Source organism: Anopheles ziemanni, chromosome 2 (genome assembly GCF_943734765.1).
Source record: "Anopheles ziemanni chromosome 2, idAnoZiCoDA_A2_x.2, whole genome shotgun sequence".
Lineage (NCBI taxonomy): Eukaryota > Metazoa > Arthropoda > Insecta > Diptera > Culicidae > Anopheles > Anopheles ziemanni.
The window spans coordinates 2071268-2099242 of NC_080705.1; the positions used below are offsets into that span (position 1 = coordinate 2071268).

General features: G+C 45.8%; 1 protein-coding gene across 2 annotated transcripts in view; it reads right to left on the bottom strand.

Moving 5' to 3' along the window:
- Positions 1 to 27975, bottom strand: part of LOC131282046 (CUGBP Elav-like family member 2) — a 107730-nt gene that overhangs the window by 66587 nt on the left and 13168 nt on the right. For both annotated transcript variants that reach the window (XM_058311429.1, XM_058311430.1), the window contains exons 2-3: positions 25979 to 26061; positions 11206 to 11254 (exon numbers count right to left, since the gene is read on the bottom strand). In XM_058311429.1, the coding sequence (XP_058167412.1) occupies positions 11206 to 11254; positions 25979 to 26061 (132 nt within the window). The remainder of the gene's footprint in view (positions 1 to 11205; positions 11255 to 25978; positions 26062 to 27975) is intronic.

Consider the following 27975-nt stretch of genomic DNA (forward strand, 5'->3'; position numbering starts at 1 on the left):
AATACTAATCCACGGGTGACGTTATTGTTGGGTGCATTTTGATGGACTAGATCGTGCTATGTCTTCTAGGTCAAACCAATTGATCATTATTCCTACGATTAATGTAATTGATCTATAACCGCTGATGAGGAGCAGTTTTGATGAAACATTCGTCGATGTACCGATGGCATGACTTTATGTCTATTACCGCCAACTATTTCCTCTCTCAATGAGCGGACAATTTTTGGCAAACATAACTCACATCTTCTTCCTACACTGAGCTAGGGGTCGTCGATGGCCGCTCGCGACACCGAACGAAAACACTTGGATGAACATCATCATTCTCGTCGGCTTACGTGATTTACGCACGCTCTTAATCCGGCCCCATCCGGCCCCATCCGGAGACAAGACATTCAACAAGTTTCTTCGACGAATTGCTCACGGCTGACGTAACGCGCACCCGCGATACTTGTCTAAGCCCAGGAGAGAAGGAGTAGCAAAATCAATCCCATCTGCGATCGTCCAAGAACCGCCCGGGTGCCTTTCTAGCGCAGCAAGGCAGCGTTCTCGTTGACGGAATTTGTTCGTCAAGCATTCATGTCATGTGCATGTAGTAAAACTCGCATCAATTCGTCCGCAAAAAAACGAAAACGAAACAAAACCACCAAGGAGCCAAGAAGCGACACGGGTTTTGATTGATGCCAAACTCTTCACCGGCTGCGGAGCGGTGTGGCGCCTCTGTCAAGCGGTGTTTATTCAACGATGAAAGTTACCATAACAACATTCTCCCGTCGGCCAACGTCAGCGGGCACGTAAATCTTCAACAAAATACTAAATGTCTCTTGTATCTCGATGGCTTTAATAAGTCACAAATGTTTCGTCTCATAGAAACGAAGTGAAGTAATTGCCTTTGGCTTTGGATCTTTTGATGTGGGAGTCAACTCGGAAGAGCTTGGAACTCTCATTAAGAAGGATATGGTAACGTATGAGGAGATTGCCATTTGGAAAACAGGAAGAATGTCATTTCATATTCCTGAAGTCAGTATTGCATTTCATTCAATCGATCAGCATATGCTCCTCCCGGAAACACACCTCCAAAACAGCTTCTGTGTGCCATTGTTCAATGCACGAAATAATTTACCCCTTTTGCTGACGTTTCGGTCACTTGTGTGACCCTTTGCCTCAAAACGCATGTATACACTACACCAAGGTGGGTGTATGCATGTTGACTTGACAAAATGATATTCCCAAACTGTATTCCCATGAACACCATCACGGAAAAGGGAGACATCCAAGGAGGCACGGTTACAATAGTTTCTTACTTCCAACTGCAGCTACCAAAGGCAAAGTAAGCCATCTTGGAACCACTGAAAGGCGAGTACAACAAAACTTCCACTCGTTGCTTATCCACCCTAGACCGCTTGTTGTTGTTTCGGAATCGAAACCGGTAAAAAGTTGATGACAAATCGGAAAAAGGTAGGGCTGAACAAAAAAACTAACCCAACCCCGCCCTGGGTGAGGTGCCCCTCGACCTGCGGGTGAAAGAAGTTACAAGCGTGTGGCATCGTAGTGTGACCGACCGTATGGAGTGACAACCTGGTGAACGATTGCCAAAAAAGACACGGCAGGAGGGAAAACTATACGACCGGAAAGCGACGGGTGTGCACTATATGAGGTATACGGGGTTCATGAAGTAGCATACATTATACGGCTCTCATTTACATACTAACTCCCGTCGGGGAGGTAGTTCCTCAAGAGCAAGGGGCTAGTTCCATATGCTAACAATGTTTTCGTCATCGTACGATGATACAGTTGTTCGACTCGGAGCCCGGAATCATGCATTCTGAAGCGTACCTTCAACACCCCGGTGTCGGTGTGAGTGGTAAAAAGAACACAGTATTATTGCATTCCTGTTCCAGGTGGCTCGCCATTTCTTTAGCATACCCTTTGAAGTGACCTTCCGCTTATAGACTTCCGAGTTTCCGAAAACTACGGTACGCCAAAGCCAGACCAACCAATCGAGCACATTCGGCAGAAGCTGTTTTCCCATTTCTGAAGCGACGTTTCTTTGATCGTATTGTTTGATGCATGCGACGAATAGAAGTCCTACAACGAAGACGACAAAATCATGACCTGATGATGATAGCTCATTTAATTTTTCCATCTCACCCGCAACCAAACACGAGTTTCATATGCAATAACTTACGACCATCTGCAGCAAAACAGGGCTTTCGCTTGGTAAACGGACCATTTCTAATACTGCACACTCTCATTCTCTTCGCGATGCCCGCTGTTCCAGGTTGCAAAGCACACACACGACGGCCAGTGCAGTATCGTCCGGAAATACGAGAAGAAACCCTGTTGTGTTTCGTTGATTAAATTTCCTCCGTCGGCAAGAAAAGAGCCGGGGAGACCACGACCTCTGTAGTACGACGACACATTGGCTGGTGTTTGTAGGCCCCGGAACGGACTTACGACCGCCTTTGACCGCCAGTACGCTGCCGCTACCGAGACCGCTCTAACATGGTTCATCTTGACCGTTCTTCTCGCCACGGTTTTCTTATGTTTTCTTGCTGGAGACAACATCGTTGCATTGAAACGATGATGCCGCGGCGACCAAAGCGAAAAGGAAACCATAATTAATGAGTAAATGCAACCTCTTCCACCAGGACCTTGCCCGTTCCATCGGACCGGCTGCCTGTTCCGTGTGGTATGAAGTGTGTGTGTGTCTGTGGCTCAAATTAAAAACTATCATGGAAAACTAAACTCCCCGGCTGGCCATACGATACCATCGCTGCGCAGGGAAAAAAAATAGCAGTCGCTCTTGTTACCCCCGTTGTTCCTCGTGTAGAAGTCGCGTTTTGAAGAACCTGTAACTAACTGAGGGAACAGCGTACTGAGTAGTTAAGTCTGCCCATGTCACACCACTTCATTTTGAAGCTCATGCCAACCCCGACGACAACCTGCCATGTCCCACAGGGGCAACGACGGGTTGATGGGATGCTTCATTTGCCGTTAGTAGTGGACACCGTTCCATTTTGTACCAAAGTAGCCAACTCCTCTTCCGAGCGACGACAGGTGAAGTGAGATAGAAGATGATTAAATTTCACTTTCCGTTTCTAATTAAGATTGTACGGTAATGTTTCCCTTCTTTTCGCAAAACGAGGCGACCCATCGGGGGTTTCTTCTAATTCTTCCCCCTTTAACCTCCCCTTCTGCTAGAGCTTGGCCGCGCTCACACGTTAAATGGAGCGTTTGTCAGGATATTTTTACACTGTCCGCGCCATTTGACGAAGACCGAATTGGAACGGAACCGAATGGAGTGGTGGATATAGGAAACCAGCTCAAACCGATGGTCATTCTCTATTCCCGTGCGGTCAGCCGTCCAATGTCTTACGAATTGAATCCAATTTTAGAACGTCTTCTTCCAAGCACACGCGAACCGGAATCATCCATTAGTAGTTGCTTTCTCTTGCCATTGCCTGTCCGCTGCTGTCGGGAGTGACGACACTTTTCCACCGACACACTCGTCACCCCTCTCTCGCGTCACCTCGGCCGATGAAAAGTCGCTCGCTAAAACGATAATTAAGTGGTAGCCAAAACACGGACCCAGCTGTTCCGTGCGCCTACGATCGATGATCGACCGGATTTTCTGCCCGACCAGCACGGGGGAAAACGAAGGGTGTGTGTGGGTGTCCACCCACGTTCCGCGAGTAAATCGCTCCCCAACGGTAGCAGCAACAAGCGTGCATTTCAATGAAAACAAACAGACAATCCTCGCGGCCGCGAGATGTTTCGTGAAGTGAACGAAATTATGAGCAGGAATTATCGCGAGTTGGTGCGCTCTGATTAATAGCCGGGGTGACCGTCGCACGGAAAGGCGAGAAAAATTTGCCCAACGAGCACGTACAAGCTTTAACAGCACGGAAAAAGAGACCTCTTCTCTTTTTTTGATTTTTGAAAATTGTAGTAAGAGAAGGTAAAAACGTGGTGAGCAACCAGGGACCATTAAAAAACGGTGACAACATCGATAATCACACCTCAACCCTCCCCGAACCCAAACCCACATCTTGGGGTGGTTGGTTTTCGGGGTCGGAAAACGCATTCAGCATAAATTAACAGGTCAACCGCAAAACATGGTTCTCGCCGATCATCACTACCCGGCCAATTCCGGGTTTATTCGCTCCGGGCGAACGCAAGAATGAATGTAACGCGCGAACACGATAAACGGCTGGATGCCGCACCACCGCACCCCCGCTCCTTATCGCACTTCCTGCCGTTCCCCCAACCAAACAAGTGGTATATCCGCATGTCCACATCCGCCACATATGGTGTAGAGGTGACCACGGAAAAGTATAAAACATAAACCTCCAACTAACAGCGTTACCATGTGTCGTCGACTCCGAACGTCCGGCGACATCGTCGATAAAATTACGGCAAAGACGGAGCCCGCCACCGGTCGGTTAGTTGGTTGGTGGAAAAATGCCCTAAGGAAGGAAACTGCTCGCATGACACATTCTTCGATATGGCCATCGGTTCGGGTAGACCATGACACGCGAACCGGATGCGGCCCAACCCAGCGACGAACACGTGGACGCCTACTTCATATGGGTAAACCGGCGACGACGGTCGTTTGGAACAAGTGTCCATCCCTTCGATGCGTTGGTTCTATCGGTTTGTTATGTGGCCAGCGTACGGGTGGTCGGTCGGTATGATCTTCCCTGGTTCTACAAAACGCAACGGCAATATTGGAAAGACAATACTTGATAACTGGATTTGCAGGGAGACAATAGCAACCGTTCCTTAGGAGTGGCTTTTCGTTTCCATTCGTGTTAAAGTCATAATGCGCCCGCCGTTCTGATTGCTGCAATGGATGTGAAAATATAAGTTTAAAAAATTCTACAAACAAAGAAACCAGAACAGTATCTTTAAGTGAACTCGCAAGGAGCCTGCATTCATTTGCCATTTATATGCCAATGTTCTCCCGGTTGAACTGCAACGTCGGTAACGCTCCTCTTTGGAGCACTAGCAAACAAAACGTTCTATTTTAAAGTGCGAAAGCGGTAAAAATGTGTGAGTTCCCGCATACCGAAACCGAAACCGATTGCGACAGAGTTTTGCAACCGAACCAAAAGGAAAGCACAATTGGATTCATTTGAGGTGTTTGTTTGTGCAAAAGTGCACAGTCCGCCTCCGACCGAGCAGCACCGTGTTCCGAAGTCTGAAAACCGCTGGCATCAGATGCAAATGACAATTTTACACCCAATAAATCTCTCATTGCTCCGTCACGCGCAGTCGAGTTTTCTCGATCGTTTGGTGCGACGGGAGGGCCACCGTGGAACCTCCTTCTGACTCGGTAAGACAGTTTTCTCCTTCCCCACGTACCCCACGAGCTACCACTGTTTAAAGAACGGCACAAGGACACGTCCCGTGGTTCAGGATCGTTGGTTTCAATTTAGCAGCACCGCAAAATCCGACCACCATCGGTTGACATTTACGTTCCAATAGTCGAACCGATTCCTTCCTATTCGGACGATAAAGTTTAGATTTAATTAGTTGGAACCTGTCGCCAGTGTCCATGACCCAAGGGGGTGAGGCGGTGACTAATGGGAATGTTGAGTTGAGGAAACGGTTGGTTTAGAACAAGTGTGAAGAATGCAACCAAAGCCACTCCAAACCATGAAAGGGAAACACCCGACGTTTCCCAACAGAACTCGGACAACCTGGGACTGTAATGTTGCCAGTTTTAAGGTTGGTGTTTATGATTTGTTTTGTGTCGTAACATGTAAGCCCCCAAGTAACGATTTATTCGACATTGCTTTTCAATAAAACGGTGACGGAGTTCTGTTATTCCAGAATGCAATCCACTGAATGCACCCAAATTGTTGGTAGATCTTATTCCCTTTTGGTACTTTTTGAATCACTCAAGTTGTATAACATCCCTATCAAATGCAGTGATGATCCATCGTTAACTGCACCGCTGGGATATTCAATTCTACCACACTTTATCGTCAACTTGAGGGCAACAAAAATAAAATTCGAATATCCAGAAAGTCATCTTGCAACCGCAGCAATTCCATCCAACCAACGTAGGTCGTAAAAAATCGGTCCCGTTAGGACACAAATCTGAAACATAATAGCGAAGGACGGTGGACAATACATTAGTTTCCGACGCTGCAACAGCGGTGGACTTATGGTGTGCTTTTCGTTAGTTCGAACGCATTTCCCGCATTGTTATGGGAACATAAACTAATCCTTCGCGATAAACTGAACAGTCACCATCGAAAATTTGAAAAGGCACAAGAAACGACACCAACGAAAAAACCGGATGGGCACTACAAGGCTGAAGCAATTGTCGGCGTGTTTTAGTAGTTTATAAAGTACAGTATAAAATGCCTCCCTGGCCACCTGACCACCACCTGCAGCTAAAATAAACGGTTATGTTGCTATGCTTTATGTTACCGGCTGATCGTTTGTTACAACATCGGTCCCGCTAGTTGCCGGCCGGAGACTAAGCGCGGACAGCGCCGTCGTCGTCGTTCGACAACCCGCTCCCAACACGACGACGGTGGAAAACAAAAAGCATCCTTACGGCAGGGAACACAGGGCAATAATCGACGTCCGAGTGCTACCGTTTGTTTCCGGCCAACGTTCGTCGGGCCCGGTTTCGCGCGCCGTGATCAACGTACAACCGGGATATGAAAAATTGTTTATATGCAGTACACGTTCATAAATTGTCTCAGCATGCTGTTCCTGCGCATTTGATGCAGCAGTCCCCGGGTCCTTGGATACGCCGATGCTTCATGTGGGAAAATTGGAAATTTGTTCGAGTTAACCCGCACACCCGGGAATCTAAAAGGGCAACCAGTGCCAGTGTGGCATGGGAAAATCTAAAATGAAACCTAGAGCAAGCAAAAACAAAAATTACGAACGGCAGTAAAAATCTTTACTGTCATTCGGTCCTTGATGTTGGTTACCTAGTAACTCTCCCAGGTTGTTCGAGAGAATTTCAACGAATCTAAAAAAATCTAAAAAAATATGCTTGTTCATTTGAAGCAGTTTGATCTTAGGAGATGAAAGAGATTATGATAGTTGATCGGTGCGACATTGCATTTGTTTTCATTTGGCATCAATAGTTGAAGGTAGTGTTTCGGTTTCTACTTTCGTTTCAGTAATGTTCGATGTTGATATGTGTCTTGTAGAAAATATTGTTGAAAGGTGTTTCTACGATACTGCATTACTTACTTCATACTCGAAGCATTAGCTTTAATCAGGAGAAACCCCTTTGGACATGCAGTGACTTACCTAAAATGAGAAGAAAATGAAAAGTTTACTTCCAGATCCAGTAAAGGCTTCAGTAGGGAGCCTTCGACACGCAACATTATGATACGTAACCTTCTTTGTCACCTTGTTTGTACCAACATAGACTATGCTCGGGAGATTCGCCATTGCTTAAGCATGTTTGGCACATATGGCTCAAGCTAAACACTAGTCCCCGCTCAGGAACCGCCAGTGATAAGATTATGTTATCCTGACAAAAAGCACTACATTTCCTTCTACGTCTACAAAAGTTGCCAACCATTTGATACATCATTTTGGACACCGGACGTACGGAAACACGAAGACCACAAATTTCACGAACTTATTCGCAAAGCACTCCGCCAAATTCTGGGAGCTGTCAAAACCTGTACTTGTAAACACTAGCAAAAAACAAGTTTTAAACCACTCAGTTGCCAACAGAGGACGCTTCTGACACAAATCCATTTCGAACAAAACCTTTTGCAAACCGTTTTTCCAGGATAAATCAAATAAGAAGTTTTTACTTTCTAGAGTACAGCAACATTTTTCAGTTAATTTATCTTTTATATGTAAGGTTTTTGGTACCTTTTTCAACTCCAAAAGTCCATTTAGCGTTCAGTGAAATGCAAAAGACTTGAACACTAGTAGCTGAATTTTTATTCATAATTAAATTAGAGGGTTCGCTTTCAGAATTTAGAAATGAAATTCTAAGTGAAATGAGCGAAACGTAAAACTGCATACCGTAACCAATTTTCACTAATAAACATGCGTTTTTATTTTCTCTACCATCCGTGACTGTTGCCGTTACTCCGGGAATGCACAACACGCGGCAAGGGATCTTTCGCGTTTGCCTTTCTTCTTGCCCTTGCTCAGTTGCGAATTATTGCGGTCGAAGTGGTGGACCCGAGGACCACCGTCTGTGGCTCCCGAGGAAGCAAGGGTTCCGACAAAGCAAATGCAACATTCAAAAAGCAATCTACAGAAAAATGGTTTGCTAGCACAACCTCGTTTTTTTCTGCCTCTCTTCCGTCCACGCCGGGTTGCGAGGTTTTTGTTTCAGGTCAGCATCATCAACCCTTAATTATTAAAATTAAATTTAATGAAAGGAATCATTTCCATTTGAATTTTTCATTGCCCTTTCCGAGCGATGCTGTTTGGCGCGGTCTTTGCTGTGAAAAATCTCTCAAACACAGGACGGGGAAGAGCTGTGCTGGAGACTTTGTAAAGTGAAACAAATTTTCCTCTAAAGACTACCGTTCAAGCAACCAGCAGAGTGGCGAAAAATAACCGAAATTTGAATTGAAATTTCGACTACCACGTGGTAGACTTTAATTAGAAAGGAGTTTCTGTAGCTGTATCAATTGAACACCTTCTTTCCAGTGGCCACTTTGGCCAATTTGTGAATGCAAACGATCCTGATGGCGTTGTTATCGGTTAGTTCATTTCCGTTTTTCGCATCGCTTTGTCGCGCCCGTGGTCAAAGTGTGTTCATCAATCTTTCTTCAAAAAAGTCTTACAACAGCGGAATTCGGTTTGAGATGGTTGGCTAAGAAAAGTGACACTGATAATTGAATTCTTCAAATTTCCGGACCGACGCGCTTCAATTTCCTACCTTCGTCCGCTGGTGAGCCCTTTTCGAGAGAATAAAAAAGATATTCTTGGCGTTCACGTTCACCACGATGTACCATCGGCAGATGAAAAACGATTTCCATTGCTTTTCATGGGTGGTTTTTCCCTCTTTTTTGTAAATGCCTATCGTACCGTGAACTTCTATCAGTATCCGTCCTCGGTACATCTTTCATCCAAAGGCATCTTGTTCGGGCACGAAAATGAGAGATGAAAAATGCTATACAACAAAAAATCTGCTAGGCTAGGAAAATTCTCCCCGGCCGTAGCCGGGAAACAAATAGTGGAAACGACGCAAATGAGAAATAAATAGGTAACGATTGAGATCTTCTGGCGCGCTCTGGGATGCACCATGGAACAGGTTCAAGGAGACCGTTATCGCAGCGAGTCGTCTCGTTTGCGTTTGTGTTCTATTTGAAAGTGGAAAATTACTATTTACACAATTCTATGCGGGCATCAACACTGGGAAGGGAGCCGTCGCCGGAAAGAAGGACGACTTAAAGCATAACGACATCCTTTCCGGCCACTAGTTCTAACCTGCCGGGAGGACGTGTGAATGTCGTGCCAGTCGAACATTTATCAGACGTTGGAAACGTCCGGGACACATTCGCGTGCTTCCGGGAACGGCGACGAGGGAAGGCGAAAAAGTTTAATTGGGAAAGTTGTTGTTATTTGCTCAAGCATCAATAGGCTACCTGTGTGACGAACACGAGAGCCGTGTGGTGTGTGGCCATACCATACATTCTAAGGATCTCAGACGAAGCAGTTGGCTTCACTCACCAACGGAAAGGACATTCCATGTGAAACTTCGGACGATGGTAATCCACAAAACTTGTAATCTCACCCTCTCTCTCACTCTGTCTCTCTTTCTCCACGTGCCCAAAAGGAATAACGAACTGCCAGGGCATGCCAACGTGTGCATTGACTTTGCACATATCCTTACTGTAGGGATCGAGTATAGGGTAACAGAAAGATAAGGAATAGTAAAAGTAAAAAGAAGGCAGAGCGTAATGGAATCATAGTACGCCCCAACGGCATGCATATCAGGCAAGATCGCAAACGAGTTCAAATTCAAAATCAGGCGAAAAGCAGGGTGTCAGAAAATTCGAATAAGGCGAATTAGCGAGAGAAGCGAGAAGGAAAGAGAAGGATTAGGAACACGCGAGCCCCACTTGGGCTCGTCAGTCTTGTGGTATGTGTCGTAAAGAGAAGTGATCGATGGAGGATTACTTGAGGTAAACAGAAATAAAACTGTAGAAAATTGGACAAGGTGCAGCAGTTGTGTTTGAAAAGAACGGATGGGGCTCAACAGTCACGACACTTACCACAGTCGCTTTGTGCCGGTAAAAGGTGAGAGAAATTAGCACAACGACACAAACCGCACCGATCCAAGCCATTTCGAATGCAACACTTTTGCGCTCGTCTGGGTTTGCCAATGCGGCTAATCTTTAGTTGCATATTTCGACCTCCATGCCTAGCCTTTCCTTGCCAGGGCTTCCTCGAACGAAATTGAAACTCCCTCTCCCTTACAGTACATCCTGTTGTCCCTCCCAACCCATCATAGCAAGGACAGTCGTTATTTTAGCTAAAGATATCAAAACATATAAGCTTTTCCCAGTCAGTTCCCTGGAGTTGATTGCCAGGAAAGGAAGTCTCAAAGATGCACAATAAGCACAGCGTGGCACAGGAGGACAGGTGAAGGAGATACCCTGTCGCTTCCCCTCCCATCCCCACACATGGCGAAGTGTTCCCGAGTGGGAGCAGAAATACGAAAGGATTCACATTTAATTTAAGGCTTGAGTGCCTCCATGTGCTACGGTTGCAGAAAGTACACAAACATTCCTCGCTTCCATTCGTGTGCAGGAAACTGTCTCCCCCCCCCCTCCCTGTTCCCCATCGCCCCGATTCCCTCCATCACCATTGGCAATGAGGCTTGCGTCGGTTGAATTGAAATTGACATTCACTTAAACGTAAGCCTCCAAGTGGAAAACTCTTCGTTTTCGAGCCCGAGGATATCGTTTAAGCACCACTATTTTTATATTTGTTTGGTTTTTTTGTCCTTTTCACCGTACGGTTGCTAATCTTCCAGGCAGTGATTCGGTAACCGATCGACTTCTCAAATCGACGTTCGTTTGAGGTCGATTGAATTTAATTAAAACCCCGTATGCGAGAGGAAAATATTCTTTTCCCCCAGAGGATCAAACCAAGTGACTATTTGTTACGGAATCCCCGGGTGACCACAAATGGGGGGGGCTGAGAAATAATCAAGCCCCACCTTTCGTTGGGATGAATTCAACTTACCGTTTCGATTTTCGCTGTCGGCGGGTTTCATCTGGATCGGATGGTGCATCTGTAATGGTAAGGAAAAAAAAGAAAAAAGTGGTTAAAGCCATGCGGAAAATCACAGTCGTGAAGGGTGGAAATAATGTTGACCAACAGTTGAGCAGCACTGGTAGGTACGAAAACCTGCCAGATAAACCAACCAAACCAACAAACTTTGCTGAACACTAAACTGGACTAATTGGATTCTCCTCTGACAGCGATGAAATTAGTCCCGAAACATCAAACTACAAATGGATCCATTTTCCAAGCATCCACCCGCCCACTTCCCTCCCTCCGTTGGCTCGGTACAATTAGCATAATGGGCAATTTATGGAGTGAACAAGACGCGCGCGCGCGTTCGACAAACACAAAAACCGGCAGAATCCGATTAACGTACGGTCTCCGGTTACGGCTCGTTCTATCTCCCGGCTGGCTTCGCGTATGACGGACCGGAATAATTAGGAATTGATTTGGGGGGGCAGCATCTTCAGCTCGCAACGAGGCGCGATTTCGACGATGAGGTGGAAGGTGATGAAATCATCATCATAACTATTAGCACCCTTAAGACAAGCCGCGGTGGATTCGCATTACGCAAACCGAATGATTGGTTGGAATCGAGTTTCAGGCAACATTATTGGCCCGCACGATCTGTCATTAAAGGCCTTGAGCTTGGTGGTGTTTATTGTACACATAGGCAAAAATACACTCTCCAGCGAAGGCCTGGAGTGTGCCTTCGAGTGGTAGTGATAAAGCAAATATTTCCTTAATTAAAACTTTCTCTCCCATCTTTAACTTCCGGTTTTCTCCGGGATTCCTTGTCCGCTCGAGTGGCGACTTTCGGTGGCAGGTGTGGATGTAGTTATTCTTAAGTGGAAACCCAAAACTTCCCGCCCATCGGGCAACTCTTGGGCGACTACAATAAGTCACCGTACATACACAACATTTGTGTGCCTTACGATTCACGCTGGATCTTTGGTCCATTATATTTCTCCCCCCACCCTTCCGACAAGAACACCGACTTCCCGTAGCCATAAGTGACTTCTTATGTGTGTGTTTGTGCGGAAGAAAGCAACATCTTCAGAAAAGCTCTCCAAGTTCCCCGTGAGTGGTGGGTGAGTTTAGGCTAGTAGTGGAATAATTCCGAACTCCGGGGTAAGTGGTATTGTTTGTGAAGCAGGTCGCCGGATTCGGAATCCGGTATCCCGGGCCCGGGCGGGTTGTTATTTGACTTTGGCATTTGAGTACTTGAGAAGCACCCAAACGGGTTTTGTGGGGTGGAATAGTTTAAATGCAGTACAATCGTTTGAGTTTGTTGTTAACACTAGAATACATTGCTTTGGAAACTTGCCCGAATGCTTTTTAGGGGTCATTTTGACCCCTATTTTGAAAACGCTATAACTTCACCATTTTTGAAGATTTTTCAAATCCGTAAACTGTTACGTTTTAGTATATTTATTGACTATCTTTTGGCGTTTTTAATTTTTTGATGTACCACTTCACCATTTCGCTAGCTCGGTGTATAACAAAAAAGATCGTTATGAGTCGAATTTTAATCCTTTTCAACTTTTATTCTTTGAAAACGTATCATGTAAATTCCGAAAAAAAGTGTGCGCTACGATGTTGATATATTAGGCCACCTTTGAAAAATAATTTCATATTTTTAACTTAACAAATAACGCCACAAATTGATCTTGAAGATGTGGATTTTAACATTTTCCATAGGAAGTTTCCGTTCTGCGCTTTGTTCCGTTATTCCGTACGCGAGCGTTTCGAAGCGTTATGCGCGATGCGTTACTATGAGAATTGGCGTTATTTTTAATCTTTGCGGTCAATTTATGGAGTCATTTGTAATGACAAAAATACGATTTTATTTTTGAAATGTTGCTCAACACACTAACTTTCTAGCGCACACTTTTTTTTTAGATTGACATCAAAGATTTTGAATGAATAAAAGTTGAAAAAAACGCAATTTCAACCTTTTTTGCTATACACCGAGCTAGCGGAATTATGAAGAAATTCATCGAAAAACCAAAAACGTCAAAAGATAGTTAACAAATATACTAAGAAGTACCAGTTTACGAATTTGAAAAATTTTCAAAAATAGTGAAGTTATAGCGTTTTACAAGTAGGGGTCAAAATGACCCCTAAAAAGCATTCTAGGTATAGTCACGTTGGTTCTCGGAACTGGTCGAACAGAAAAATCTGAAATTTTTGTTTTAGATATAACTTTGGATTTTAAGAAAAGCCTTATTTTTTTTTGTAAAAATATTCAGCCGTTTTCGAGATATTAAAATCGAAAACTGCGTCGGGGTCAAAATGACCCCAGTTTGGATTCTAGTGTTAAGAGGGTGGCATGCTTCGTTATGTAAATTTTGCTTCCATTTACGATTTTTGTGAAGTGCGAAACGTCTGTTTTGAAGATTGTGTTCCTAAATTTCCTGTTTCAAAATGTGTTCAAAAGTGTTTCAAAAAAGGTAAAACTATATATAATCAATGGAGTTTCATACCTTTTAATTAAAGAGCAAAGTAGAATCGTGTATTAAATCAAGACTCCACCATTTTGTCCCGGATCCTTTTGCCCCATGAGGCATTCGAATAGCGTCACCAACAATATTTCCGTCGAATGCTTCATCGATACGGCTTCATACAGGGTCGCGTCAACGAAGTCACACAAAGAGGCCAGCTTTGCAATAATAATACATTCGAGAGACTTCAAGCCTCCTGGAAACCACCCGACTCGATGCTCGTTCGAAGACCGTCCACTATTTTGTTGCTCGTTGGTCGTCTATAATGTATCCTTCTCGGTTTCCCGGTGCCGTCGATCGATAGCTGGTTCCTAGCGAATGCACGATGGACAGTCGAGTCCTTACTGACCTATCATTCACCACGAGAATCGATGCAGGTGTGCGGGTCGGTTCAATTTGTGTCCTGCTTGGCCTCGGCTCGATGATGGTTGACGAGCCGTAAATAATGCACACTGAAGGCATGATTGGTCAATAATTGAACCAGTCTGGTCGTAGAATTGACTGTTGGTCTTCCAATTTCTAAGACGGTACGATTCACTCAAATTGCACCACTTCCGTTTTGATTGGGAATTTGGAAAATGAAACTAATTTTAAAACCATTCCTTTTCAGTAAAAAGGACACATTGAGTCGTTGAGGATTGAGTTGAAGAATTTAGGAACTAATATAATTTGATTTTGGCTAACTCGTAAACAAATAAAAGAGCCACTTGAGCCACAGTATCCTTTTGGTTTATTTAACACTTGTGACAGTGAAACTCACGGTCACTTTCGTTACCAAAAACCAAACAAAAAACCAGAATCCACCGGAATAAAACTAGAACATATTCTCAGCACGTCCAACTAGATTGGCTTTCAATCGTTCTCTTCAACACACGCCCTGCAAGTGATGCAATAAATTTGATGGAATTTAGACAGCATCACGATATCGCTTAAATTGATCGCCTAACGAGGTTTACACTTCTTTTATTGGCGAAAGTGCGCACCAAGCACCGCTCCTCTACCAACCCCGTGCGCGCCCCAAAACATCAGGGTGACATCGTTCATGAGGAGTTTGGATTTGGACACCGCGATCACATTCATTTGCTCCTTTCCGTCCGCCAAACATTCTAATCCATAAAATTTAAACCCATCCATCCACCACCCTTTAATCATCCATCACCCCCCCCCAACCCTTGGCGCAAAAGCGCATTGTGAAGAGGCGCACGTGGACTGCATCCTCGATCAAGTGCTGGAGTGGAGATGATGGTGGTCAGTCGAGAAGCGGCAACGGCAGAGAGATGGATTCTGAAATGATTCAATTAAGGGTTTCGATGGCGGTAACGAACGATAGAAACCGATGAAAATTGGCACATGGCACCGCGTTTGGGCGAACACTTCGTTGTAGAACCGGAGGACTTTTCGCAGATGGAAAGAGATAGTAACGTCCACAAACAGGATACCATGTGTCGGCTTTGGATGAAGTATAAAATATGAAAACAGTACGCACACACACACACCGAGGGGGGTGGTTTATGTTTCGCGTACCTTTCCGCGAGAGTTAACCTTCGCACAGCCGATGGCCGCGTTTCGTAATTAGGCGCTGGTGAGGATCGGCCGTCGTTTCACCTGAGTGAGTCAGCCTCGAAGCTCTCTGGCGGCCACAAATACGCCAAACATAAACCCCACCACCCGGACGCCCGGTGAGGCTCTTAATTAAGTTCGAACGACGCACAACTGACGCACAGCGACCTATCGTACCTACCGGGTGTGTCGGGAAAATATATCACAACCGAATGCGCGCCCGTTTTCGCGCCATGCGAGCTTCAAAAAACCACCCATTTCCGGTCTATCAACGTCTTTATCGTCTTTAAACTGCATCATCATCATCATCACCATGATCATCATGGAGTACCGCGGCATCGGTTGGAGTAGCGCGATGGTGTCATGGAAAGTCAAGGCACACACACACACCTCTTCCCCGAATCGTGGCTGCCAGAACGACGATCATTATTCTCGTTAAAGGCGCGCTCACTGCGCCATCGTTAAAATGCCTTTCCATCAGGATTGTGGCACTTCATTACACCATGCACGGGGAGGCCAACTACGACGCACCGAACTAACTCGGGATCCTTCCATCCTTCAAGTGCTACACGTACACACGATTGCCTGAGTACCTAAATGCACTACCCTCCCACCAGGTAGCACGCCACGCCATTTATATTTACCACCACTTTTGGGGAGGTTTAATGTGTCAACTGTGCTACATAAAATATCCATTCGCCTCCACGTCTCGCGATGGGGAAAAGTAGGAAAATTTTAGATGCACCAAACGGGCGTTTGAACGGGAGTTCGTTCCTTCTTTTTTGCGTCCACAGCTCCCCACAGCTGCGTGGTTCCTTTCCCACGTGTTTTATGCACCTTCACAGTGAGCTGAGGCAATGATTTATGAAACAAACAAGAAGGGGCCCACAGTTATCGAGATACAATCGAAGCCCGGGGTGGTGGTTTTGCTCTTTAAAAACCCCAAGGACATTATGGCGCAGGTGGAAGGAAGCTTTTAATAAAACGCCTTCAACTTAAACTGTTCGCCATGTGCAACCCGAACCGGGTCGATCTTCCGGAACGTTTCTTCCCATGGACGATGGAAATTTATTACTTTCCCGAACCGTTCCGTCCCCGGGCCACCCGGAAAAGCCACAGGTGAACCACGTTGGGTAAGTGCTTGTGCATCGTTAAGGTGATCAAACTATTCATGCTAGTAACTTGCCACAATCTCTCGTTAGAGGGCCTCTGGAAAACTTATTTACCCGTCCCGTCGTTTTTCCGATATGTTGTCAATCTTTTTTTTAATGAGTCATTTAGTAGTTGACGAAGATTGTTATGTTTCGCTTGTTCGAAGAAACCATCGAAAAGATCACGGTACAAGAGAAACTCTTACCCGGATAAAACACTCCATCATAAAACTAGGGAGTGCTCTTATTAAAATAAGGGACTACTCTCAAGGGCTAATTAAGCTTGGAAACAGCTGTTTTGCTTCCAACGGGAAACTTTAGCCATTCTGTAAACGCTTTCTTCTAGACAAGTTGAGAAAGAAGACGGTGCAAGAAGTTGTGCCTTTTCCAAGCGGACTTCGGAGGGATGGTTTTCACCTTAAGGACCTACGATATAGGGCGACGTTATATGAAACAAGATTGCCAGGTAAGGACGTTCGAAACACACGCTCTTCAAGTGACGTTGCGTATTTCACTCGGAAAGGGTAAGCAGCATGCTTACGAACGGTATTTTAAATTTTAATTAATAGATCACGCCTCTCTAGCGCCACCGTTGCTGGTTGGAGGCTTGGATAGAAATATTTACAGGCATACACCTGCAATAAAAATACACGAATGGGTGAATAACATCCTCGCTAAGCACGATTGCTTCGGAATGCATGCTTGATACTTTCACGCCCGTCTTTGACAGGCGTCACCCCAATGAGCACTCTTAGGGTTCGTTAAACGTTAAGGTGGGGATGGCTTTTCATTTCCCTGAAACGGTAGCTTTGTAAGCTTGGAGGGCGTTTGTGGAACTTATATGTGAATAAATAAATAGTGTGAGTGGCATTTGACAAATGACAAATGCGTCCCATCTCCTTTCCATTTCCAGGATAAGGCTCAAGGCCAAGAAGGCTACTGAACAAAAATACACAAACACACATTGGTGTGCTGGTGCTGGAAAATCGATCGTTAAAAAGGAGTCTCTCACCTGGCACGGTTCTCAAGCGTCTTTTGCCGGAAACAATTCACAGAAAACGAGCTTATGAAAGGATTAAAATGGAAAATACCCATCGGCTTAGAAGCCAATTATGAGGTCACATTGGGAAAAATGTATGTGTGTGTGTTCACAGATGCAGATGAGCTCTGCTTCTATGTGGCCAAACCAGGCAGAGGTTTCTCGAGAGTGGTGGACGCAGTGCAGTGCTGCTTTCGAAACGCAACAGGTCCGATGTCCAGCCGGAGAATATCCTTGAGTCACAAGTCACCGTACCTACTCGCTCCGTGCTCCAGCTGTCACCGAACCTGTCCTTCCGGCGTGCACAAAACACTGAAGCTTCAAAACGGCCAGCAGCGTGTGTGTGTGTGTTTCGCCCCAGCCCGAAGTGCCGGTCAGTTTTTGCAAACGATCGAGAAAGGCGCACGACGACGATGATTTTGTAGCATAATAATCGGTTCTCCATCCACGGCCATCCGGCTGGATTTCAAACTACCAGAGGCAGGGACACACTCCGAGTTGAAGAGAGTCAGTCAACGCAAACGGTTCGACCCGAGTCCCCGGCAACAGCCTCCCCGGGCCTGGCACCAGCATGGCATCGCCCGAATCGAAATATAAATACGAGACAGATTAAATTCAATTAGACCTTCGCTACGGATCTCGGAGTCCCCCGAGCCGGTGGACTTGAGAAATCTCACACACGGCACTCCGACGAACCCGTGTTGGAATCGGCACGTACGACAGCACCGACACGACGTCTGCTGCAGGCCACACCACGATCCCTCAGGGGTTTTCCCCAACCGGGCAGCTGTCGGGAAAGTCGAGTGTTGTTCGAGACGGTTTGCGAAATACGCTTGCACAATACCGGATTGTACACAATTACTGATTCCACCTGCAGCACCTTCATGTCCGGAGTTGGCGCTCCAATCCCCTGCTCTTCTATCCCATCCTCAGGCAACCGGCTCGGGCCACGAAGTGTTGCCTTCAATCCTCGAATCCCACACAGGATTAACAGGATTTCTATCACCACAAGGCTTATCCCTTTTTCGCACCCCCTCCCCTTCCACGTTCCTCGCGGCGAATCCGAACCGACACACCGAGGGACCGCCTGAATTCGAACGTAATGCCAACATCATGTATGCATAAAAGATTTCTGCTTGATGATTGCTTCGGCGGGGATTAAGCCATGAAAAAAATGCACCATACACCAAAAGGCAAACCGAACAACAACAAAAAAAAAAAGGAAAAACGGAAGGGAAAACAAAATCGCAAACACTCCCTCCTCCTGGCGGAACCTGGGACTGTCCAAATTCTCTGACGTTCGTTGCCGCCATTGGATGTTTGTTCTCCGTTTTGACTCCATTACTTCTTCCACCCTGCGTCAAATCGAAGGATCAGTGTTCTGTTTGTTCCTACCGACCTCCCTCCCCTTTCGTTGGCAAGAACAATGGTTGCCGGCCGTTCATCAGTGGTCGACTCGTGTCTAGACTATCTCTCCCTGCAGGATTCGCACTCTAGAACACACTCCAGCTCCACTTGGCTTTCACGGTGCGGAGTTATCCTCGAGGTCTCCGTGAAGTGTTATAGCTGTTAATTCCCTCACCTGGGAGATATAAAAATGAATTTTAATGGCGCACCGGAAGCGGAAGTGCTCGGTGTGGGTGGAATCGATGGTTTCATGCAGGCTCCAGCTTCCTGACGAAAAACATGCCACGACTCCCTCTTTAAACGAAACGAGAGAAGTTCGATCGAACGCTGCCCGGCCTCGACTTCTGGACCGTGCGGTTTTTCGGCGAATCGTGTGTTGATGCAAAACTCCCTTTTTAAGAATTATCACCTCCTGTTGTGACAATTGCTGCCAAGGGTACACTTGCAGATATCGCGTAGGAACCGCTCCCGAAGAACGCTTCCAGCGGAGTCGGGGAATCCTATTCCGACGTCCATTACCCGACGGCGTTGAGTTCGGTGTGGGACACGATCCACTTGGCGCTCGTGAAGAAGAAAATAATTGCACGATTATGACACCGAGCGCAACGGAGGAAGGTTCCTTCGGTTCCAAGGGGGACCCGGCGGGAGAAAGAGTTCTTAAGTTGTGCTCATTTTCTTCGGCATTATCGACCCCATTACCAGCGGAAAAACCCAGACCCGGGCTACCAGCGTCGTCCCTTTGCGATTGCAGTAATTTCTGCCCTCGTATCGTCTGCCTGCCAAACTGTATAATGGCTTCATTTGGGACTGTGGCCGACGCCGGCGGTTATGGTTCCGTGTGCCAGACTGTGATGCGCTTTTTCGGGTGGCGAGAGAGAGAGAGAGAGAGTGCTACAGCACATCGTTGTTGTGTTGTGGCTTGTGATTTGAACCTTTCAGTTCCCTATTATCGCTCCGGCATCGTTCCAGCACTTCTTGCCAGCAGCAGGCTGCTTCTGCATGATGAGGAGTTGGAAGTTTAAATAAATTCAGCATACACACATCCCTCCGCTTTCCCATGGATTTCAGAATTTCTACTTTCGCTTCAACAGCTGGCCGGTAGTAGATAAGGGACCTAATATGACAAAATGCCGCAAGTTATGTGTGGCTCTTTGATGGGCCTTTGGGTCTGGTGGTTCGGATCGAGAAAATCGATGAAATCTTTAAAGATATAGCCCCAGTTTATTTTTGTTGCTGTTCAAGCGTGTCATGCGATTTTCTCAATATTAGTTGGTACATACAGCACCAAAGCATGGTAACATCTTTACATTCAAATATCTTCCTTGCCGTATTTTGATTTCGAATGAACTAAGTTGTTCTCATTTTAACGCCGCTCAAAAGTTTCGCCACAGCTGACGAAATGACTGGCAGCAGCGAAGGAAAGAACGAACCAACTCACCAACCACCACCACCAGCAGCTGATAAAATTAGAACGTAATCGTTTTTCAACAGCTAAATTTATCGCAAATTACTCTTCAATCTTTGCACGGTGTGTGGTGCTTCATCCAAGCGCGGCGTCAACCTTCGAAACGTCTACCCGTTTTTGCGCCAAAAGGTATGCAACCGGTGCAGCACACACGATCGGCCGATCAAACGGGCGGCAGTGTTGCCAGAAAGTGGGAAAGTAGATGAAACCGAAAAACCGTAACTTTTAAGAGGAGGAGGTGGAGCAGAGAAGCTGATGGCATGCCACAAATTGGGGAGGACAAGGGGTGGGGGAAAAGATGCCACACGGATGAAGGGGCAGCAAACTATGTTCTATGGCAAATTTGTCGCATTCAAGCAAGTCGGTATTCAAATGAATCTTTGAACCTACCATCCTATCTTTTGCAACGAAGCAGTAGAGGGAGCGAGTTTTCCCCATCCTTGGAGCTTTTCCGTGAAGCTGGAAATGTTTGAACGAGCGAGAGAGAGAGTCCGGACGAGTTAATGAAAATGCATTTAGGTGTCATTCATCTTATCCGCTTTCCGGGGGTTCTCTACCAGCCCGGAATCGGCCCCGGTACTATTTATAACGTTGCACAGCGTTCTAACAGCGTTGGCATTCAAGCATATGGCGCTCTGCAGGCCTTCTGGTGGTGAATGCTTTCATTTCCCCGGCTTTTTCCCCGGAGCAACCCCAGGAGCATTGGGGGGGTTTTATTTTGGCTTCGGGAAAAGATCCTTTTGTGGAAGAAAGTATGTGGCCCCGAATGCTTAGCAGTTCACCGTGCACTGCAGTGGTCATTTCTTTTTCAAATGGCGCAATGGCAGAAGTGAAGTGTATTTGGAAACTTCGGTCCCAATATCTGAGATGCTGTATGAATGACGTGTCTAAATTTTCTGCCATTTTTATCCCGGCACCCTGGAATCTGATTGGAAACAAAGTTGTTCGTGGGTTTGCCGTCAATCACCCTAACGTTAGGAGTAAAGGAAAAACCCCTGCGCTGCCCTTTTAAACCCGTACACAATTTCACCGATTTGCTTCAGTGAATGAGGCGGATGGTCATTAAAAATTCTCTTGCGCTAAAGTCGGCAGCCAACTGCTCGCCTAACAGCTGCGTCAACACATACGTCGTCGTCGTCGTCGTCGTCGTCGGGATTTGGGACACTAACGGCGTGTGTGTGGAAAGCAATTAATTTTCAGCTTGTGCCATCCATCTCCCGGCACGCGCATAAACACGTTACTCTCGTTTGTTCCGTCCGAATGACCACTGGACTGGGTTGACCGGCAAAGCATCCGGCAATGTGCTCTCCACACCTCCTTTGACAGGAAGAGCAGGTTGTGTGCAGCGGAACATCATCCTCTCTTCCGGTTCGTTACCACCACGGAGGATTATCGCGTCCATGGTATGCGAGGACGTCCGGGAAGGACTCCGGGAACGGCGGATGACATCACACAGCAGAATGGATAAAGCCACGCCAAGCGGGACGTCCGTCCGGTCGGCAGAGATCGGTCCACGGTGTGCCCGCTGCCGGGTCGGACGCTAAACACTCACTGGTGGCAGTGTCTGGTGATAGCACTGATTACGAGTTTAAACGATTATGATTATGTAAATTGAAAATAATAGATCGATTAAAGTTTAATTTCCCACAGCTTCGATGAATTTTACAGTTTGTTGCGCCCATCGACGCCATGTTGCGGAACTATTCCGATCCTGGGGAGGGATGGCTAATCGCACCGAACAGCCGCTAATTGCTTAATTCGTTTAGAGGCCGCTGAGCGGCTTACACACACCGACGCACGCGGTGCTGATGATCCGACGAGGTTTCCCCGAAGGGGAAAGGGCACACGAGAGAGCCTTTTCAGGTTTTTCAATTTTTGTTATTGAAACACAATTAACAGCAGATTTATGGTCGTTACACGCAATTGAACAGTCCATTAACATTGCCACCGACACCGACACCCACGGGGGAGGAGTTGCAATGTTGCACTTTCGAGGACTTTGTGGTCGATTGGAACAAGGATTTAAACATGTCAAACTACTTACGGGAGAGGGATGAAAATCTAATGAGTATTGCATGGATTTTATTGCCTCTTCTGACGCTTTATCCATCCCTGGTTGCTAACCTAGGAGCTCCGGTTTTTAATAACATATTCCAAGAACGAGATGAGCCTATAAGCTCCCCCTGAAGATACGAGCATTGTGCGAAGCACTCTAATTTGAAACACGATGCCTTGTACTTCGTCACCTTGATTTTGCAAGAGCGACGCCTGTCAAGAAGTCTTTGAAATCCACTCGCACCATTATTCCGTCCATCAGCTAAGCCCTAAATCGTGTCGTTTTCTTACTTCGAGGAACACTGAAACTAGAGCCGTGAGAGGTATCTAAATAGATCGGTGTTGCTTCGGTGAACCGAAAACACATACAACCTCCGGATCTGAGCTCCCGGGGCATTGTGATTCCCTGAGGTGGCGAAAAAGCTTTTTGCAAACTAGGATAAGAGATGATTCTCTTTACCTTTTTTTTCCTTTCGTCACCGTCTTAATGCAATGGGGACCTTCCTGCTTCCTGCTTTACTCGTCCTCTACTCGAAGGCTTCCACTTTCAGCAGCATTTCTTCCCGCACGCATTGACGTTCTTTTGATGAACCAGAGCTGAGGGAAAGGCGCTAATACACCTCCCCGCCGATGGCATCGTTTCGACGCGGTTCTAGGTTATCTCAATCACCATTTCGAGTTTTCAATGCTTTTTGCCAGCTGCCGGGTGTGTGTTGGAGTCTGCCGATGTGTGGTGTGTAAATAGAGCTAGGCACTCCCGAGGAAGCTGATCGAAGCGAATCAACGGCTCGAACCGGGAAATCAGTGCTTTTCACAGATTAAAGAACGTCTAGGGGATGTGTCTGCTCTCGTGCCTCTCCAATGGCGGTGTGTATTAATATAACATTACAGCCGAGAAGAACACAGAAAAAAAGACGAATCGAATGAACATAGAAACCATACCCGGGGAGGGTGAGTTCAAAAGAAGGGAGCAAGAACGTCGACGTGGGACGACATTTCGAACAACCCGCAGGATTTCAAAAAAATTGAACTACTTTGAAGTGGATAGAGCAAAAAAAAAAAAATATTATGTTCATATTCAAACACTCTACCAGCGTCTCTCTTCGTCCGCCAATCACAATTTGGCCTCAGTTCGCGCGCGCCGTAAATGGTTCTGGGGAGACTTTTCCGTTTTGCGTTCAACCAATGCGACCTTCCATAGTTCGATCATGGTACGGTGCCGCTGGCGTCGCAGGGCATACTACACGCCCGGGACGTAAGTATGTTACTGACTCAAGCACATTCATCGATGAATCGATGAGCTTTGATTATGGTTGGAGTTTTCCGAAACGTGAAAATCGCTGCCGCTCGTTGATGTGCTGTGCTCGGGTGTGAGAAACTCAACGGGGAGGCGGATCGGATCATCAACCGGCGGCGCCGATGGGAAATGGGATGTAGATTTTCAGAGCGCCCGGAACGGAAGTAAACAATCTGCAGAGCTTCTAGTTTTTACCCGATGGACGAACGGGAAAAACACTAAATGAGCAAAGAGGAACGCGTCGCCAGGAGGGAGAAGTCGGACGATAACTTTCTGCACACACACACGAAAGCGTTAGTGTTGAAACTTCGAAAGCGCTTCGGAAAGCGGAAAACAAAACGAGGTCGTGTCCTATGTGTCGGGTTTCTGTAATGTTTTCAGAGCCAACCTCATTCCGGGCTCGGAGCTAAGCTTCGAGTACGCCATGCGACGGGAAAACATACTCCGACTTCGATTGTTCCCGGTGCTTTGATGATGGTCGGTTGTGAAAGTATGACATGCCATCGACAAACTTTTCAATATTTGCTTTTTAATAATGACAGGGAATATGTTTCGATTTTTACCCCATCCACTCGGCACGGAAAACACAACAACAAGGAAGACCCGCCAGTGACTGCGAGGCGAGGTGATTGGATTTTCCTTGTGCTCGTACCGCGACCTCCAAGAGCGACTCTGAATGCGGTTGGTTGTTTTTTTTTCTACTCTTTTCATTCTCATCGTACCACCAAACCTTTCTCGGGCTCAGCTTTTCCCGACATCTGATTGCTGTACATCGCACAAAGCAGTCTCCTCCCCTCCCGGGGGCTAGGAAGGAAAGCCAGGGACGTCCTGTAATGATGGGCAAAGTTTCAATATGGAAAAACATAACAATTTGACGACACCACCCAACTCGCAACTGGCGCCAACTCCGCGCTAGGGTTCCCTTCCTGGAGTCACCTGGAGCCGCGATGGCGCGTTTCCTTTTGTGAAGTAAACCACACACACACACACACAAACACACCGGGGTGAAGATAACCCGACGCGGGTGTGTGCTTAGGGAGCCTGACAGCAGGAAATAAAAATCGATAATCATGAATTATTGAGAGCGCGCTTATTCTCGTCAAGCCGCTCGGAAAAGTTATGTTTTTGTTCATGTCTTTTTTGCTGATAGAACAGCCGGTGGGGTGTCATTGCTGTATAAAATGGTGGACTGAGATTGACTGAAGAACCTCTGCGTATGGGAAAACAGCGTTTACAGGTTCGCGGAACATATGCAAACACCGAAGGACCGTGTCATCAACTAAACTTGTGCTTCGCGTGGCAAAAACAGTGTAAAGTGAATCCTTTTTCACGTGATGAAGCTTTTGATGTCTTCTGTGTATACACTCCTGGGAGCTCTCTCGTGGCCAGTGAATGCCCCTGGCAGCCTTTTCCGATGCGATGGAACACACACACACATACAGCCATCGAAGCTGAGTGATTGTCGTTTAAAATTTTCGTGAAGTGTCATGAGCGCGCGTTTGCTTAAAAGGGTTTGCGAATGGCACAGGACAGGTATGAAGTAGTGAAGCATCGTTGGGGGCGTGTGCTTGATTTGATGCAGTGCTCTTCTTTTTTCCAAGATCTTTGTGTCCTACGCAGCACCAGGAGCCTCCATTAGTTCAATGCTTCAACATGTCAATATTATGAAGTGATCTTGGAGCTCCATGTTTGGAGTGTTTCGAGGCTTAACATTTGAGTGACCTAAATTTGATAAGAGCTTTCATGATTCATATAAAAAAAGCTTCAAGTATTACGCTTGGAAACCGCACTAAATATAGTAGTGGACAGAACATGAAAACCTCTTCCATTGGATTTGCTTTCATCCGTGTGGTTTGCAAAATAAAAACAGTGTTTAGTATTCGCTGCATTCTCAAGCCACGATTGGACGGACGCTTTGTACAAAAATAAAAAAAAACGAATACGGACGGGGATTCGGACGGACAAGACATAACCTAAAACCGTATTTCACTGGATTGGTGAAGACAAACAGTGCCGAGCAGTGGCGTTATGCAAATACGCAAACAGGAACAGGATTGCACCAGTAATAATCACATTTATCCCTTTGCACAGGGGAAAAAAACAGTAGAACAAACATAGGAAACAAATATAGATGGGAGCGTGAAATATGGACAAGAATATCCTAGCTGGAGCGATATTTTTATACCGCCTTTGTTTTAAGTTTAGCTGCGGAATAAAAACAAACATAGACAGCAAACAGGTGACTCTACTTACCCCGACGAGTGTTTTGATATTATGCAGCGCATCTTGAGCCTTGAGGGCTGCCTTTCGCGTGTAAAACGTCACAAAACAGCACCCTGTGGATGGAAAGAAACGGAAACAGAAAAGCACGATAAAGCAACGGGACACACTGGCACAAAACGATGACGATAACGCACGCATTGGTTTCTGAGAACTGGTCAAACGGAGTGACGAAAAACGAGCAATGGATTTTAGAAAAAAAAGGCTTGCAAACTTACAGCTGGTAAAAAGAAGCACTCATAACAATTTCATTTTCAAACATTATGCTTTTGACTGGGGAAATTTTACTTCAAATTCACCTGCCCATGTCGTTGGACAGTTTTGCTATGCAATACTCTTCAATACATAAAACACACAGAACTTTACAAAAAAGGAGCGGTAGGACAAACTTTTTCAAGCCTTGAAGAAAACTGTTTTATATAAAATATTTACAACAACACCTTTGGCGTTTTTTGGTAGCATACTTGTTAACATCGATCGAGCACTGTTTAGTACTGTTTCATCGAGAAAACATACGATGTACATTTAGAATATATATTACAGAAACCCCATTCAACAAACGTAAAGTAACATTTGTGGACAAGTACTTTTTCGACAAACGAAAATTTTACACCCAACACATCATTTGAAAAGAGTAAAACAACCTGATTGATACAGAAAATATTGTACAATATGCTGTCTCGATTTGAAAGACAGCATTATTGCATAATTTTTTTTTTTTTTAATATTATTCAGTGATATTACGTGAAAAAATAATTAACAAGAAAACGTAGGTAGAACCTTAATTTCTCAAAGTATTTTTAACGCCAGATGGTTCACTCCATCAACCCGTATCGGCCATTCAAAGCAACCCACGAGGTCTTCATTCTGCGTAAATGTCATTGGTGGTGACGGAGATTATGCCGGGCTTAGGTCATCGCTTCGTATTTCCTGCTTAGCTAGAATACCCCCACGAGATTTAGATCCTGTTTGGAACGTTCTGAAAAGCGATCCCCGCGGACCGGACGGAAGCGGTGGAAGATCGGGGATTTGGGTCCCGCCGGAGGACCGGATATTAAAAAGATTCATTCACAAAGGGACCGGCGGAAAGTTGGAGTTCCAATTTGTGTGCGGAACATAGCCGACCCGAAATGAACCCTGTCAGAGTCCTGCTGCGACGGTTGACTTTTCTTTTACCGCTCGCTGTCATTCGCTGTCAACGGTTTTCTAAGGCTAGAATAAAGAAAACAGATACTGGTTTTGTGTTGGATAAAAGAAAAAGAGACAAGGACATCTTCCAAGTCCTTCAACCATCGGTGGAGTTTTTCTCCAGAATTGAAGGTATAGGATCAAAGAAATAGCAGAAGTCCTGCCGGGGTTTGATGATAACACAGTTGGTAAGCTATTTCCAATCTTCAGCTCAATACAATCCAGAAATATTGCCGCGGAATGTCTTGGTTAACAAATCAAATCTTATCTGTTAGGAGGAACTTTACAATCCATTTATTTCCCAACGAGCCTTATAATCACAACCGCTTTTAGCAACACTTTTGGGGTTTTAAATGAAAAATAGAAATTAATTTACTTTTGCAAAACACATCAAAACTCCATCGGAGGGACAGGTCCACTCCAAAACCGGACCGAGGGTCGGGTGAGCAGAGATAATATGAAGTCACAATTTGTTTAGGACTCAAGTTGTCATCCCTTTCTCCTCCCCTTCCACCGATTGACTCAAATCGGTATATTCCGAAAAACTCGGACCCTCCCAGAATGGCTGGTCAGAAATGTGACCGAAAACGGTTTGGTCGGAAGGAAAGTAAGAAACTTTTAATGGTATCGTTAACAATAGATTTTCCACCCAATTTGTGTGGCTGATTTGTTTTTCCTAGCCTCCACTCTCTCTCTCTCTCTCTGCTCCTTGATGTTTGAGGTTTGGATTTCGCTTGCGGTGGTGAGGAGCTGGTTGAGATGATTTTATCTATCTTTAGAAC